General features: G+C 45.6%; 1 protein-coding gene across 1 annotated transcript in view; it reads left to right on the top strand.

Annotated features, from left to right (window-relative positions):
- Positions 1–14,076: 14,076 nt before the first annotated feature.
- The window catches only part of NAT8L (N-acetyltransferase 8 like), a 77,177-nt gene continuing 74,181 nt past the window's right edge, over positions 14,077–17,072 (top strand). Inside the window, exon 1 of the mRNA XM_063125901.1 lies at positions 14,077–14,416. Within this exon, the coding sequence (XP_062981971.1) occupies positions 14,077–14,416 (340 nt within the window). The remainder of the gene's footprint in view (positions 14,417–17,072) is intronic.

Raw genomic sequence — 17,072 nt, 5'->3', positions numbered from 1 at the left:
TCAAGAGTTCTTTTTTATAATAATTTGAAAATTTAATAATAATGTCTCTGGGCATCTCTCCCCTTTTTGGGCCACTCCTGTGCAGTCTTTCTATATCCGAATCCTCCCATGTGACATCTGGTGCTATAACTACAACCCATTGCATAATTTGGTCTCTCAATATTTTGGGATTCTCGCCGGAAGTTTCTGCAAAGGCACGAAGTCATAGATTTGATCGTCTACCTCGATTTTCCAAATCCATCAGCTTTAGTTCCCATTGCTGAAACTTAAGATTTTGTTCCTGTATAGATTTTTCATTTGCTGATATACTTTTCTCCATCTCTCCCACTTTACCACTCACTTCTTTCAACTGTTTTTGAAATTCAGAGATGGTTCTTTTCATTTCAGTCGATATCTCAGACACAATTTGTTTTTTGAGAATCTCATTATTATCTTGCATCATTTCCTTGATGCTCACCAGCATCTGCTCCATCTGCATTTCCTCCTCTTGCTTTTTAGATCTATTTGCTGTTCCAGGCAGGCTGGCCCCACCTTCTTTCCCCTTCCCAGCTGTTTGTGAGTCCTCGGTATTATTATTATTTTTAGCGTTTCCACTTTCCAACTCCAAGTCAATCCTGCCAAGTCTGGCTGTTGTACAATCTGAGGGTTTATCTTGTGGTTTGCCTCTTATCCATGCAGGGAGAGTTTGTTGTTTTTTTCCACCCTTCCCTGGCATTTACCCAACAACTCCCGAAGCTCGGAAAGTGAAAGTAGCTTATTATAGCTAAATTGTTTATCAACAGTCAGTTTTTTCTCCACTTTCAGCTGCTGTAGGCTTTCCAATACAAGAATCCCTCTTTATACTCACTTTATCTTGCTTTGGGTGAGATTAATAGCTTTCCAAAGATTATTTGAGACCGGAGCTTACAGATTCCGCTGCTACCCGTTCACCCGGAAGTGCATTCACCTCGATCCGCCTTCACCTCGATCCTCTTTGCCAAGCTCTGCTGGCCCCCCAATCCTTTTCGCCTCCGCCTTAAGGGCAGGCGAAGCCCCCCGCTCCGCTCCTGCTTCTCCGGTCCGATTAGAAGTGGAGCACATCCCTAATATATATATATATATATATATATATATATATCTGTTGCTGCTGCACTGTGATGCTCAGTTACTAATTTGAATCAGCTAAAAATCAGCTCAAAATTTAATGAGAAGCAATTCCACTGTCATATAGATGAGGGCAATAAAGTTGTGGCCAATTTATTCCTGTTAGGGCTGTGCACTCCCCTCTGCAAATTTGAAGTTTTGATGGAGCTTCATTGAAGGTTTGACCTCGCGGAGTGGAGCTGGGATGGTTTTAAAACTCTTGGATATCTGCAGAGCGGAGCCTCATTGGAGCTTTGAAGGTATCTGACAGGTTTTTAAGCTTTCTGAAGCCTGTTTTGACTTCAGACAACATTGCTGCACTTAACTGAAGGCCTCTCCATATAAGGAAGACACAGAGGGGGTGAGGGAGAGCTTTGAGATTGACATCTGTGGCATCTTTTATATCCATCCCACATCCCCCCCTTTGGTGTTATTGAGTGTGTGCGTGTGTGTGTTCTACTGTCGTTCCTATTACCCCAATGTTACTGTGAGTGTGTTTAAATCAAGATCAGCAGGGGGAAAGATGTGAAGTGTCTGAGCACATCAGTGATGCTTACACATCTTAAGAGGCTGCACCCCCTTGAAGCCAGTGGCCATTCTCACGCTGGCAGGAGCAGCAGAGCTGTGGGCAAGGCTCCCACCCCCCATGCCCCTTCACCAACCTCTGGGAGGCGACAGAGGCAGGCCATGCTGGACCAGTGGAGTAAGTGCAGAGGGGGCTTAAAAATGCCCGCAGATAGGGAGGTGACCAGGGCCATCGGAGAGATGCTGGCTCTTGACAACCAACCCTTCCTGATGGTGAAGCAGGAAGGGTTTCAACGTCTGATGGCCCTGGTGCCCCTCCCAATACAAAGTCCCCTCACGTACCACCTTCTTGTGCAGAGTCGTGCCAACCCTGTATTGGGGCTGCAAGGAGTGTGTGGCACAACTGCTGGAGGGTGCTGAGGTTGCATCCATCCACTTCACCACGGACATCTGGTCCAGCCGTGGTGGAGGCCACGCACATCTCTCCCTCATGATTGCAGCAGCACTTTCAAAATGTAGCTGAGTTCCAAGAGTCAAAGCAAGAAACGCACAAACTGGCCCTGCAAGGTGGGTTGGTGGGCACATCTGCACAGTATTTTGGATGGTGCCATGGTAATGCATAGCTGTGACAGGATCACGGGAGGAGGAGGAAGCAAAGCAACCAGTGACATAAGTGACTCAAGGATTGTCTTGATTCAAGCAAGGAATGCACAAACCAGCCCTGCAAGGTGGGCACAGAGGAGGAGAGGCATGTGGGCAGCTAGGGGCATGGAGCACTGGGAGAAAGCATGCCAGAGGCTCATGGGGTTGACCCACCAAGCCCAGCTACATCCCCCAGGCACTAGGAGGGCAGAGAGTCAGCCTGGCACAGAGAGGCTAGCAGAAAGCAAACAAACTGGCCCTGGTTCAAAACACAGACATCCACCACGGAGGCAAGTAAGAAGGGAAGGGGGTGGGGCAAAATCTTGCTCCGCCCCTCCAGATCTCGCTCCGCAGAGCGGAGCAGGGGAGGTTCGGATCAACCTGAAGCGGTTCGGGCCTGATCTGAAAGTTCCGGATCAGGCCACAAAGCAGTTCGGGGGTCCATGCACAGCCCTAGTAAAAAGAGCTGATTTCGTCTGGGACAAAAGATAGCATCAAGAAGCCTACACAGGAGAAAAGAGGACTTGGAGTTTGCTGACATGTGACTGAAGGAGGCCTTGTTCTGAAAAACTGGGCTGGCTTCCTTAGAAATGATAAAAACAAATAACTTTTTGGTTTGTTAGCTACAGCAATAGTAAGGGACAAGATGAGTTTTGAGGTTGTAACGAATGATGGCGGAACATTTTTATCATTGTGCTCAAACACTTCTCTCCATGGGACATTTTTGATACTAGCAGCTGATGGTCACATAATACTTCACACTGCGGATATTGTCCTCTCTATATCTTACTATCACTACCTAAAAAGCGTTGACCTTAAGAGACTGTGGATTTTGTTTGGTGCTGGCAACCGGAAGCGCCATATATCTGTGCACAACATCGCAGAGGTTCTAGGGGGATCAAAGGCTGTTGCCCTAAGAGACTTCCACACTTTCACCGCATGTGACATTACATCGTCATTTTCTGCTAATGGAAAACGAAGTGCCTGGAATTGCTGGATAAAATTTGAAGATGCTACAAACTCATTTCTTGCAATTTCAACCCCCTATGCCATATCTAATCCCAGAACTTCAGCAGAAACTTCAAACTTAAGTTGTTCTGCTTTACAGTACAGAATGTGCTGCCATGTCCATCACTGAAGCCAGGGAAATGCTGTTTACATCAAAAGGTAGACTGCTAGAAAATGTGCCTCCTACTGCAGCTGCCTTGCAAAAGCACATTCTAAGGGCTGCTTATCAGGGTGGACATATGTGGGGGCAGTCTCATGTTGCAAATCCGGTCTTACATCCACCTTCAGAGTGGGGTTGGATAAAAACTGATGGTATATGGACACCATTGTGGACATCTCTTCCAGAACAATGTGAGATTTGGAGAGAGTTGGTCTGCTGCAACTGTAAATCAGGATGCCAATCACACTGCAGTTGCAAAAATGCTGGCGTCCCATGTATACAGCTGTGTAAGAACTGTAAGGCAAAATGCTTGAAGTCTACTGACACAATAGTGGAAGAACCATTTGAGGACACTGATGTTGTATTGTAATATTTAAGTGCCTAAACATCAAAGACAATGATTTCATTTAATTATTTCTTAAATGTAGTTTAATTTACATATACTTCAATATATACCAATGTTACACATTAAATTTAGAAATGAGTAATACTGTAATAACAGTTAATAGTTCATATTTTTGGTTGTTTTTCTCTTATATAAATTTAAAAAATTGATATATTTTAAACATTGGATGGGGCTGTTAAATGTTTGATTAGTGAAGAAATTTTACAATTAAAAAGTATTTATTTTTTCATTTTTAAGCAAATTTATTAAAATACCTACTTTAAAATAGTACCATTGAATTTTTGGATCAAAAAAACAAAAGACAACTCAACTGCTTATCTATGGCATTTTTAAGATTTGTTGTTGTGGCGGGGAGGAGCCAGCGTGCCAATGGAGCAATAAGGAAAAAAAAGAACTGCCGATTGACCGGTAGGTTTTTAAGCCTTATCATCTAATTATTTGAGCTGGATATAGTGAAGAACGGTGAAGATTGAATGGGAAACTTTGAGCTACAGAATGGGATTTAAAAGATTAAAGTATTTTGCTGCTTAACGAGTGTATTTAAAGTGGAAGGAAGGTGGCTAGTGGAGAAGTAGCCCCTCCTTGAACTGTTAAGAGCAGCTGCATAAGAAATCTCCCAGACGGAGAGCTTATCTTGAAAGGAATTTTAACTGCAGAGCCATCGTCAGGAGAGATTGATTGATAGCCACCTTTTCAGTAGCAAGTAATAAATCTCATTAAGCATGGCAGTAAAACCCTTCTGAGCTCGCTGTCTGTTGGACTCAAAAGCGAAACTAACTAACACCAGCAGTATTTCTAAGCCTATGCCACCCAAAAAAACTGCCCCGGTGGTGAAGCCACGCTGGGTTCAACACGCGTCCAACAATACCATTAAAAGACTTCAAAGAGTTGTTGATCCAGAGCCGGAGACGGAAGAAAAACAAGAAGAATCTACAATATCAACAAAGGAGTTGAAGATGGCTGCCAGAGCTGGCGCAGAGCCAGCAGGGCAAGAGGAAATGGTGGATCAAATTTCAGCTATGTTGAAAAGTCTTAAAGCTGAGCTTTTTATGAAAATTGAAACGGAAATTGACAAAAATAATAAGAGGGTGGATAAGCTGGCTGCAGAAATGGCTATAAGAGATAATCAATTAGGCTTTTTGAAGACAGAGGTTGATCAAGTGAAAAATCAAGTTAAAGAAATTAAGAAGACTCAAAATGATCAAGAGGCGAAATTTAAAGATCAAGATAAGAGACTGATTGCTATAGAAGATAACGCACGAAGAGTAAATCTGCGTGTTCATAATATGGTGGAGAAGAAAGGGGAGGACCTCAGGAAGAATATTTTAAGCTGGTTCAAAGAACTAGTCCCAACCCTGCAATTAGTTGAAGAAGATCTGGAGCATGCTCACAGGGTAGGGGGTTTCAGAAGTGGTGCACCCCCCAGAGATGTTTTGGTGAAATTTTTAAGCTATTACAAGAAAGAGCAATTGATGAAGGAATTAAGAGCATTGGGTGAGCTGAAGTTCCAAGGAGCAACAGTGCAGGTCTTTAATGATCTGTGCCAACAGACTTTGGAATGGAGACGCAGTGTCAAGGTCATAACGGAGGAATTGAAAAAGAAGAGAATTCTTTATGCATGAGGATATCCGATTTTTCTGCGTTTCTCATACAACAGGAAAAATCACAGGGTTTTCTCCGCCCAGCAAGGCATGGAGCTTCTTGAGAGCTTAGGTTTGGGTCCTCAAAGAGATGCTGGTGGCAGTGCAAAAAGCGATGATGAAGAAGAAAGAGGAGCAGTTGGGGGGGGGTGTAGATGGTTAATATAGCGATGATAAGAAATATATTAATTAGTTCCTGCTGGCTCTGGGTTCCTGGCTTCTTTCCCCCCCCCCCAAAGGGTAAAAAAAAATGGCGGAAGTATTAGACTTCCGGGTATATATTGGGGGGAAAAGTGATGGGAGGGAAGGGGGAAGTGGGGTGGGAGGGAAGGGTATGTTTGAGGTGTTGTATGTATATGTGTGTATGTTATGTTTTCAACACGATCGGGATCGAATAGAAGATCAGAGAGCTGAATATGGATAAGAAATTAAGAATCTCAATGCTCAATGTCAAAGGTCTGGGGGCAGTCGTAAAAAGGAGAAGGATTGAACAATTGTTAAATAAGGATGGTTCTGACTTGATATTTCTGCAAGAGACTCATCAAATTAATGAGAAAAAGAACGTTATTCGATTGAGATGGCCAGTCTATTATGAAGTATCGTTGGGGACGTCAAAAAAAAAGGGAGTGGCCATTTTGATTTCAAAAAGAACTGGGTTTATGATGGAGGATATTAAAAAAGATGAGAATGGGAGATATCTCATGATTAAAGGTAAACTGGAGGGGGAAAAATATACTTTGATTAATATGTATGCACCAAACAATAAACAAAAATAATTTTATGAGGAGGTATTAAGAGAGATGGAAGAATTCAAGGAGGGGTATGTAATTATGGCGGGAGACTTTAACATGGTTATGGACAATAGAGTAGATAGGTCAAATCCCTCTGAGGTAGAAAAGAGAAACAATGTTACTATTCTAAGCAAATTAATTAAAGAGAAGGATTTTGTTGATTCTTGGAGAGTTCTCAGAGGGGCGGACCCAGGATTCACGTTTTATTCTTCAGTCCATCATTCATACTCCAGAATTGATCATATTTTTGTATCTAGAGATTTTGTAACCAAGACATGTAGAATGGAATTAGGGACAATCAAGGTATTGGATCATGCACTGGTAAGCTTAGTTTTTGCAGTTAGTAAGGAATATAAAGAAGCATTAAGGTGGAGATTGAATACTAAGATATTTAAGAATGACAAAGTAATTGAGAAAATGCAGAAGGAATTGTCAGAAACATGGGAAATAAATGAGAAGGGGGGAACAAGAACTGCAGTGGTTTGGGATACCATGAAGGCTGTGTTTAGGGGGAACTGTATTAGGGAAATGTGTAAATTAAAAAGACAACAAGAGGCAAGGCAGGTTACTCTAGAAAAAGAGATAATAAAGCTGGAAAAAGAATATTGGCAAACTAAGAATAAACATAAATTAATGGAATTAATGGCACAAAAAAAGGAATTAGAAAATATTAACTTAGAAGAGGTTCAGAGGAATTTAATTTATATGAAAAGGGAATATTTTCAAAATAGTAACAGGAATTCGAAGATGCTTGCCAAACTCACACAGAAAGAAAAAGCCAAAAATGGGATAGGGTTAGTAAAAAATAAGCAGGGTAATGATTGTCATTTGATGAAGGATAAAATAAAAAAATTTCAAGATTTTTTTGAAGAGTTATACAAGAAAAGAGATACCCAAATGAAGAGGACGGAGGAATATGTGGATAAATTTTTGAAGAAAGGATTAGAAAAAGAGCATAAGGAAATAATGGATAATAATATATCGCAAAGTGAAATAGAGGAGGTTATAGATCAGCTTAAAGCAGGGAAATCACCAGGGGCAGATGGTTTAGGACCAGAGTTTTACAAAAAATTTAAAACCCTAATAGTGCCAAAGTTGCTGAAATTATATAATGCAATAATGGAGGGGGAGAGGATCCCAGAGTCATGGGAGCATTCTATAATAATTTTAATTCCGAAACCAGATAAGGATCTGACTCTCCCCGATTCATATAGACCAATTTCACTAATAAACCAAGATGCAAAAAATTTTTCAGGCATTTTGGCTAAAAGGTTAAATAAATGTATAGCTAAATATGTAGGGGAAGACCAATGTGGTTTTATAGCAGGTAGACAGATGCACACATTAATAGGTAGAGTTTTGAGTGTAATACAGGGGATAAAAAAATCAAGGATTAAGGCGGGTATTTTAGCGTTAGATATTTTTAATGCTTTTGATTGTGTGAGCTGGCAAACTTTAAAGTTGGTTATAAATAAAATGGGATTTGGTACTAAATTTAGAACAATAATAGAACAGTTATACTCTAAAAGCACAGCCGTAGTGGTAGTAAATGATGGAATAACGGACAAGATACGACTAGCCAGAGGGACAAGACAAGGATGCCCACTCTCGCCAGTCCTGTTTGTATTGGTGATGGAATTGTTGGCAAACGCAATAAGAGAGGATGGAGAGATAGAGGGGATAGGCAGTAGTAATAAAATAAAACTGAACATGTTTGCAGATGATACATTGATGACTATTAGAGATCCTTTAGGTAAAATGGAAAGAATTAAACAGCAGTTGAATGATTTTGAGGAAGTTACGGGGTTAAGGATAAACTGGGCAAAATCGGATTTGATGTTATTCAACTATACTAAAAAGGAAGAAAGGGAGTGGGAAGGGAAGGCTTCAGTTTTGAAAAGCAAAGAAAAAATTAAATATATGGGTGTTAAGATTACAAAAAAATTAGAAGATTTGTGAAATGAGAATTTAAATGGATTGAAAAAAGAAACAGAGGAAGAGTTAAAGAAGTATAAGAAACTGAATCTTTCCTGGTTTGGAAGAATAGCTTTAATAAAGATGAAAATTTTACCTAAGATTAATTTTTTCTTTAGAATGTTACCAATAAGAATTTCAGAGATAGAATTAAAAAGATGGCAGAATCTTATAAATAATTACTGCAATGAAGGGAAGAGATCAAGGATTAATAAAAGTAAATGGTATTTAAGCCAAAAGAGAGGCGGATTGGGTCTCCCAAACCTTGAGTACTACTATCTAGCTAATAGGTTAAGACATGTTGTTGAAGCAATTATAGGGGTAGGGGATTTGAAATGGATGGAGGAAAATACGCTAGGGAATATTGAGTTGAAATTGCAAAATGTGTTTTTTAAGCAAAAAGGGAAGGGTAAATGGCTTAATGATTTAGATAACCAATTTCTGAAGTTCCATTGGGAACTTTGGAATAATTATAAAAAGGAATTGTTTTCAAGTAATTCCCCCTTAACACCGGTGATAATGTTAAAGAAATTTCCTGAAAATTTAAAGAAGAGGTTAAGCAAAGTTTTAAAAGAAATAAATAAAATGAAATTAGGAGAGTGGTTAAGGGGGATGAATACAAGAGAGAGGTTGGAAGAAGTTTTGAGAGATTTGGAATTAACGTGGTTAAATTATTTTCAATTAGAACAATGGACTAAAAATTGGGTAAGAGAAAATGGAGAATGTAAAGAGAGGACGAAATTTGAGGAATTAATTGAACAAAAAGAAATAGGTAAGGGACAAAATATAGGGAGAAAGGGGTTAGTGAGTCAAATATATAATATATTAGTTGAGAAAGGAGGGCTGGATAGTGCTGGGAAAATGGTTTGGGAGACTGATTTGAAGATACAAATAGGACAACAGAGGTGGGATGGACTATGGAGACAGAGAGTGTTGAGAAATATGTCAGTAAGAATAAAGGAGAATTACTATAAACTTGTATGGAGGTGGTATTTAACTCCGGTTAGATTAAATAAGATTAATAAACAGCTTTCAGCAGATTGTTGGAGGGGTTGTGGAGAAAAGGGAACGTATTTACATATGTGGTGGGATTGTATACATGTGCAAAAGTTATGGAAGATGGTGTTTTATGAGATTGAACAGATTGTGGGATTTAAAGTAGAAGTTACACCAAGGATTGCATTACTCTCACTGCATGATGATCTTAAATGTAATAAAGAAATGAAAGAATTGATAACGAACCTGCTGACAGCTGCGAGGTTGATAGTAACTAGGAATTGGAAAATTACAGGAGATTATTGTATTGAAGAATGGTATAAAGAAGTGTGGGACATTGCTATAAACGATAAATTGACATGTAATATAAAAATGAAAAGAGGCATAGTAAAAACGAATGATTTTGAGAGTATATGGAAAAGTTCCTGGAGTTTGTATTTTCTAAAGGAAGGGGGGATCCACCAACAGATGAAACTATGAGTTTTTGGAAACAAGAATGAGATCCCGAGGTGGGGGGAGCACTGTTATGTTTATTATATTATGTTTAATAGGTTAACATTGAATATATGATAGTAAGGTATTATAATATCTTGTATTAAGTGATTTTGATTTGTGTTTGTTGTTTCAATAATAAAATTAAAAAAAAAAAGATTTGTTGTTGTTTATTCGTTCAGCCGCTTCCGACTCTTCGTGACTTCATGGACCAGCCCACGCCAGAGCTTTCTGTCAGCTGTCGCCACCCCTAGCTCCCCCAAGGTCAAGTCTGTTACCTCCAGAAAATCATCCATCCATCTTGCCCTTGGTCGGCCCTGCTTCCTTTTGCCTTCCACTTTCCCTAGCATCAGCCTCTTCTCCAGGGTATCCTGTCTTCTCATTATGTGGCCAAAGTACTTCAGTTTTGCCTTTAATGCCATTCCCTCAAGTGAGCAGTCTGGCTTTATTTCCTGGAGTATGGACTGGTTTGATCTTCTTGCAGTCCACGGCACTCTCAGAATTTTCCTCCAACACCACTGTTCAAAAGCATCTATCTTCCTTCGCTTAGCTTTCCTTATGGTCGAGCTCTCGCAGCCATAGGTTACTACGGGGAATACCATTGCTTTAACTATGCGGACCTCTGTTGTCAGTGTGGTGTCTCTGCTCTTAACTATTTTATCAAGATTTGTCATTGCTCTCTTCCCAAGAAGTAAACGTCTTCTGATTTCCTGGCTGCAGTCAGCGTCTGCAGTAATCTTTGCGCCCAGAAATACAAAGTCTGTCACTGCCTCCACATTTTCTTCCTCTCGAAAGATGGCCACCATATTGACTTCTAATTGATTTTTTTGGGGAGTCCCAAAAAAATCTTATATAGACTATATAAACTTATATAGGCCTAAAGTAAATGTGAGCAAAGTAGCACCTTCTTACCACAAATTGCCGGATACTTACACGAACAGACCCAACTATGAACGAGTGTCCAAAGTACCACTTCACACGGCACACCTAATAAAACGTCTTGCCTGGGTCCACCCTGAGAAATCCCACAGGCGCCAACTTGGTTTGAGGCCACGGTTTGCGCTTATCCAAACATGGCAGGCCTTCCACTCGCTGCCTCGCAAGACTTCCCCGGCGCTGCTGCTAGCAACGGCGCAAAGCCGCTCCTCCTCAGAAGCGTTGGGGGCGCCGATCTACACCAAGCAGGCTATAACACTTTTAAAACGGTATGAAAACTGTATATGTAATGTGTTCTGGGCCTGAACAGTTGTCTAGCCATTATAAACCGTTATAAGCAGCAGTGTAGATCCTGCCCCGGATCTACACTACTGCTTTAAAGCGCTTTATAACGGTTATAAAGTGCTTTAAAGCGCTATAAAACTGTTATAAAGCACTTTAAAGCAATAGTGTAGATCCGGCTGGGCTGCTGGCTGGCGGGGTAGCCCAGAGCGGGGCTGGCTTTCTTTCCGCCACTTGCAGTCCGTCATGCCTGCCTCTGGCTGAGTTCGGACAACACGCTAATCAAACGGGGGGGAGGGGGCGCGTGGCGGTAACGGGAACAGACTGGGAAGCAACCGTTGATTAGCGTGTCGTGGAACGCAGCCTCTCCCTCCTTCCGCCGCTTCAGAGCCCCCCCATTTCCGGGAGCGGCCCGAGGCCTCTTGGCAGCGCCACCTGCAGCGATGAGCCCAAGCGCGCGCTCTGGCAGGAAGGAGAGGGTGTCGGCTGGTGGGGTGCGGAGAGACTGGGTAGCTGTAACTGTCCAAAGCGGGATCCTGGGACACAAGAAGGACGCCTCTTCCTCCCCTCTCCAGATTGTCCCCGGGGTTATTTGCTCGATCGAGCGATCGCAGACTAAGCGTCTCCTGCCGCTTGAGGGATTGGCATCAGACTCTGCGCCCCGCCCGCTCGTTCTAAAGTCCCGGCGGGAGCCTTGTGCAGGACGGCTAATTGGGGCGGGAGCAGACTTCCGCAGGAGGCCCGCGAACACGGGCCAGATTTATACCTGCAGGCTGCGGCAGTTGCAGCGTGAAGCGTTACAGATGCAAGGAGAGCGTCAGGTGTATCCGTGCTTTGCGGGGGAGCGCCGACCACACACGCCACCCTCCACCTGCAGCCTGAAGTGGTACAGCCCAGAAGGAGCTTTATCTCGGCATTTCGTGACATGCACAAACTGGGCCAAGCTCCGAGAGGGAGGGGGCGGGTAAGAACGGGAAGAAGAAAGGCAAAGCGCGCGGCGGGGAAGAGGCGCCGCCTCCGCCGCACCGAGGCAGGGTAGAAGGAAGGGGCACCCCCACCCCACCCCCACCCCTCCTCCTCTGTGGCCTCGAGGGAGACCCGCCAGGGTCGGCATTTGCTTGTAGGTCGCTTTTCGGCTCCACCCAGGACACTCCGAGGAAGTTGGCGGGCGAGCGAGCGCTCTCCAGCGGCCATGGCCGGGCTCTTGGTCGCCGAGCAGGCTGGCTGTCGCTCCAGGCCCCGCTTGGTTCGCAGGTATCTTACTCCGATCCAAGGAGGCGACCTCGTCGTGTGTCCACCACACACACCCCTCGAACGGGCGGAGGGGGGCGTTCATAAGGGTGGGTGAAAGGAAGATGAGGCTCCTTCCCTGGTCTCGCACGGGAGAGAGGAGCTGCAGCGGCCAAGAAAGCAACGGGCTTCGGCCATTGGGCGCTATAACAATATAACAAGCAAGCAAACGGGTCCCGGGACCCTGCGCTTTGGGGAGCTGCCTGCCGGGCGACGGGGCGATTCGAGGGCGACGGGGGCTCTTCCGCAACCCGCCTTTCTTCGCCCCTTGCGCCGCCGCGCCTTTCGGCTCGCGGAGGGCCCCGGCCTTCTAAAAGACGCTGTCTTCCTGCGGACGACCCCCGCGCGACTTCTGCCGGGGAAAGAGAGGTGCGGGGGTTAGGCAACGCTAGAAGCGGGGGGACGGGACCTTGAAGGCGTGTCCCTTAAGGGACGCCCCCGCCACAGGACTGCCACTCGCCGGTTTCCCACGGATGGGTCCCGGGGCGTCGCGACGGTCTCCTCTCTGCAGCCCGAGCCGGGGATTCTGCGCACAAGTGAAGTGTTAATCGACACTTATAAACTACCGCAGTGGTGAGTGACTCATCCAATCACCGCGGAGGAAAAAGAGCAGCTGGATCTGGTCTCCGCAGAAGAGAAAGAGGGTGTCGCTTGCACTCGTGCGGCCTCTTCCTGAGCATGTCTCCTCGGAAGTAGCCCCACTGAGTCTCATGGGTCTTGTTTCCAAGCTAGCATGGACAGGGGCTTGCAGCCTTAACCAAACAAACTCAACATTAGAAGTTGCTGCCATGTCACCACAAGAAAGTCATCACCTCCGGGCTGCGATTCCGTCCCTGGGAGAAGGGCCCCGCTGAAATCGGTGGGACTTACTCTCAAGCAGACATGCCTGAGTCTGAACTGCACGAACTCCTGGATCACACGAAAACAACGGCAATTCGCAAAACCCGACTCTTGACTTTGGCCGCCTCAGTCCCAAATCTATCTTCTTTCTTCTTCCCAATTATCACCCCTTGGGATTGATAATTAAGTGAGCAAATGAAGCACATACACAAACGTGGTGGGTCTGAGCTTCCAATTTTTTAAATGGCTGGAAAGTCACAAAGACGTTTTTACGTACAGAAAGACTACAGGCATAATTTATGTTTGAACTGCGGATTTTAATAAGCGCCTTTTTCAACGAATGGTCTCATCCGTGTTCGCAAGAATGGAAACACATTCGCACGCATGTGCGTAGAACCGTGTAATTCTGTACATCTGTAGGATTCCTTCTAGATTCCCTTTTCTGCTCTGAGGGTTATTTTAAGCCGAAACGCTGAGCGCGCTCGAAGGGAGCCCTCGGTGTCGCCACCTCCTCCTCCTCCCCCTCCCCTAAACGAAGCCAGCCCCGTTCCCCCTCCAGTGAGGCGCCTCCTCCGGCGCTTTGGCCCATAATTTCTGTAAGCCTCAGCAGGACTCGCAGCGTTGAGAGGTGACTTGAAAGCGGAAAGGAGGCGCTGCTGTGGTCCTTCGCCATCAGCACAGCGAGGGGGCGTTTCTCCTGCCCACCACCCTCCGCGGGCCAGCGAGCGCGGGGCCACCCTTGCCAACCAATGGAAAGGACGCTAGGACCCTGGGGGACCCCGTGGCAAGCGGCACCGGCTCTGCTGCATTATAAATACTTCTCCAAAATGCGGCGGAGCTCCTTCCTCCCTCTGCCGCCGCCGCCTCCATCCGTGCCGCATCTCTAAACCGCGTCTAGCGCAGCCGCTGCTTGGCAAGGCGCCTTCTTTTCTTTTTCGGAACCCCAAGCCCTTTTTTCCTTGGCCAGTTTGCATGCATTATTTGTCTCCCAAAATGGTTTGTGAGACTAAGATAGTGGCAGAAGATCATGAATCGTTGTCGGGACCCAAAAAGGAGACAATCATCGTGTCTTCCTCTCAGATGTGGCCCTCGTTAGCAGGCGCGCCTCCGGCTCCCCCGGCTTCCCCGGACGCCCCCCCGGTGAAGGAAGGGGACAAGAGCGAGGGCGTCTGCATCAGGGCATTTCACCCTTCCGAGCAAGAAGTGGCGCGACGCATATTTTATGAGGGCATCATGGAAAGAATCCCCAATACAGCCTTCAGGGGGTTAAAAGACCAGCCCTTGACGCAGCTCACTTACGGGACAATGGCTGGTAAGTAGGGCCGCTTTTTGCGCTTGGAAGGCGGTCGGGGGGGGGGGGGGAGAACCGGAAGCTCTGGGCTCCGCCGCCCCCTCCCCCGGGCTGCTGGTGCTCAGCAGGCTGAATGGGGGGCGGGGGTCGCGGCGGCGGCGGCGGGGGTCGCAGGCCTTCTGCCTGTAAGGCGCTGCTCCCTTGTCCATGCTCTGCAGTGCCGGGCGCTGCTGCGGCGGTGCGCTCTGCCCGTGGATGGGGCGGACGGACCTCCTTTGCTCGGACCCTGCAGGGCGGGCAGTAGCGGCAGACTGCTGCTAGCTAGCTGCGTGGCTGCGCAGGAGCCTCTGCGGTGCGGGAACGGAGGCGCCTTTCCGGGGTAGGCACGACGGAAGCCGGCCTACCCGGCCCCGGTGTGAGCGGCCGAGGGAGAGAGGGACCCTGCCTCCGTCATGCGGCTGGCCAAGGAAGCTCCCCGCTCCCCCGGCGCTTGTGCCGTCCCGTCCCGTCCCGTCCCGTGGAGAGTCCCTGCGGCCTTCCGTTGCTGACGGTTTGGCGTCTCCACAAACCTTTACATCGGTTTGTGTATTTTCCGCGGCCGGTGGCTCGAATGTGAACTTGTTTTGGCTTGAATAGCCATTCAGTTGTGAATGGCTCATAAAATAACGTTCACATGTGATTCATTCCAGCCAAGCACTCCTGGTGCCGCTTGTGCAAAACACGCGATGGGATGCACGTGACAAGGCAGTGTGCGCCACAGAGCCGGTTTGAAAGACAATTTAACTACAAACCATACCTGTTTAATAACTATTACAATATTAACAAACACTTCCGATGTGAGAGACCTACAACATAGCACTAGGCAGGAGGGTCAGGTCTCTCACACCTGGAGTGTTTGTATTGATATTGTGGTTGGGGACCTTGTCCTTTTTGTTTTGGATAATATGAATTACATACATGAGAAATGCACCAGCAGATCTGAGGATCAGAGTCAATTGTGAAACTACCTAAAGGCTGAGCAGATTGAGGGGCCAGCCTGTTGCCTCATTGCATGGCACACGCTTGGGTTGCCAGCAGTGAAGAGGGTTGGCCTGGCAGCCTGGGGAGATGGCCCTGCTGCCCTGAGTCTGCCTCCTTGCCTTTCCCATGAGGCTGGGTGGAGAGACGTGCAAGCACAGGTTCAGTGCAGCGTCTGGGGAGGCAAGAGGCTGGAAAGGGGCTACTGTGGGCAGCTCCTCGTGCCAAGAATAGGTAGCTGCTGTGACTTGCAGTTAGTTCCTATGATCAAGGTTAAATGTCCACAAATAGATTCTCCTTCTGGTAGCTATATTTGAAAAAAGCTACTTTGTGAGTAGTTGCAACAAAATCCTATCGGAATACTACACTTGGGCCATAGTTCTGTGGTAGAGTTTCTGTTTTGCTGGTACTCTGTGCAATAGACCCTGGAGGGCAGCTGACAATTCAGGTGCCAATATTGAACTAGATAGACCAATGGTCTGACTTGCTATAAGGCCGTTTCATATGGCCAGGATCTAGAGCCTCTCTCTAATATATCTATTACAGATATTAATAGATAGTAAGAAGAGAAGTGGGGTTTTAGCATGGATTTGTGAAGACATGCTATCAGTCGCAACAGCATGCTTGAATCGATGCCTCACCTATACTATAGTGCTGATTAGCAGCAATAAATGTCCACATGGTGACTGATAACAATTACCAATCGAAATGTTATACCTGGACTAGTGCCTCCTTGTAATGCTGAATGTTTGCTAATTAAAAAGTCACCTTTAATGAATGTTCATGTAAAGGCATGTGGAATGCAGGAAACACAAACTTTCATCATTCCAATAGATTTCCATGTATTCCCACTCTACCCACCAACACCTGAGTATGAGCAGCAAATAGATTATTTGTTTGTTTATTAAATTTATATACCGCCCCATAGCGGAAGCTCTCTGGACTAGAATTATGTACTTCCTTAGAAGATGCAGCCATAAACCTTTACTGTTTGAACAAAATATGAAGAAATTCTAGGTGAATCAAACCTTCCTGTCCCCTTGAGCAAGTGTGCTACTTCCTTGCTCCAAAGCTACAAGAGTTTTCCTGAGGTCTTTTCTGGGTACCAATGCAAGGCATGTAATGTTCTTACAGCACCTCTAAAAACTGGCCTAAAATGCTTTAGTATAGTTTCCCCCCCCCCTCCTGAATTACCAGGACTTGGTAGTGAAAAGTAGCAAAAATAAGCTCTAAAAGAAGTGGAACGAAATTGATGACTGAACTATTTAAACACATCAGTGGGATAATACAGAAAAAGAGGAGGAGGAGGAGGAGGGGGAATAAAAATGATTTGTGAATGAGTGGAAATCAGGGACAGCTTCAAAGTATTAGAGTCAGCTGGGACTGCGTGGCAATTTGTGGAATGAACAGGGATGTGGATATGCACCCGCCTGAAACAACACACGTAAAACTTGGTGAGTTGCTTTTTTAAAGGGTGCCTTGGCTACATTATATCTGAAAGACCGTCTTCTCCCTTATGAGCCTGCCCGTGCTTTGAGATATTCTGGGGAAGCCCTTCTTTCAGTCCCACCATCTCCACAGGCATGCTTGGTGGGAACATGGAGAGGGCCTTTTCGGTGGCTGCTCCAGTGCTCTGGAACTCTCTTCCCGGGGAAGCTAG

Source organism: Elgaria multicarinata, chromosome 5, assembly GCF_023053635.1.
Source record: "Elgaria multicarinata webbii isolate HBS135686 ecotype San Diego chromosome 5, rElgMul1.1.pri, whole genome shotgun sequence".
Classification (NCBI taxonomy): Eukaryota; Metazoa; Chordata; class Lepidosauria; order Squamata; family Anguidae; genus Elgaria; species Elgaria multicarinata.
The sequence above is the reverse complement of the archived record's forward strand: the minus strand, read 5'-3'. Positions and strand labels throughout refer to the sequence as shown.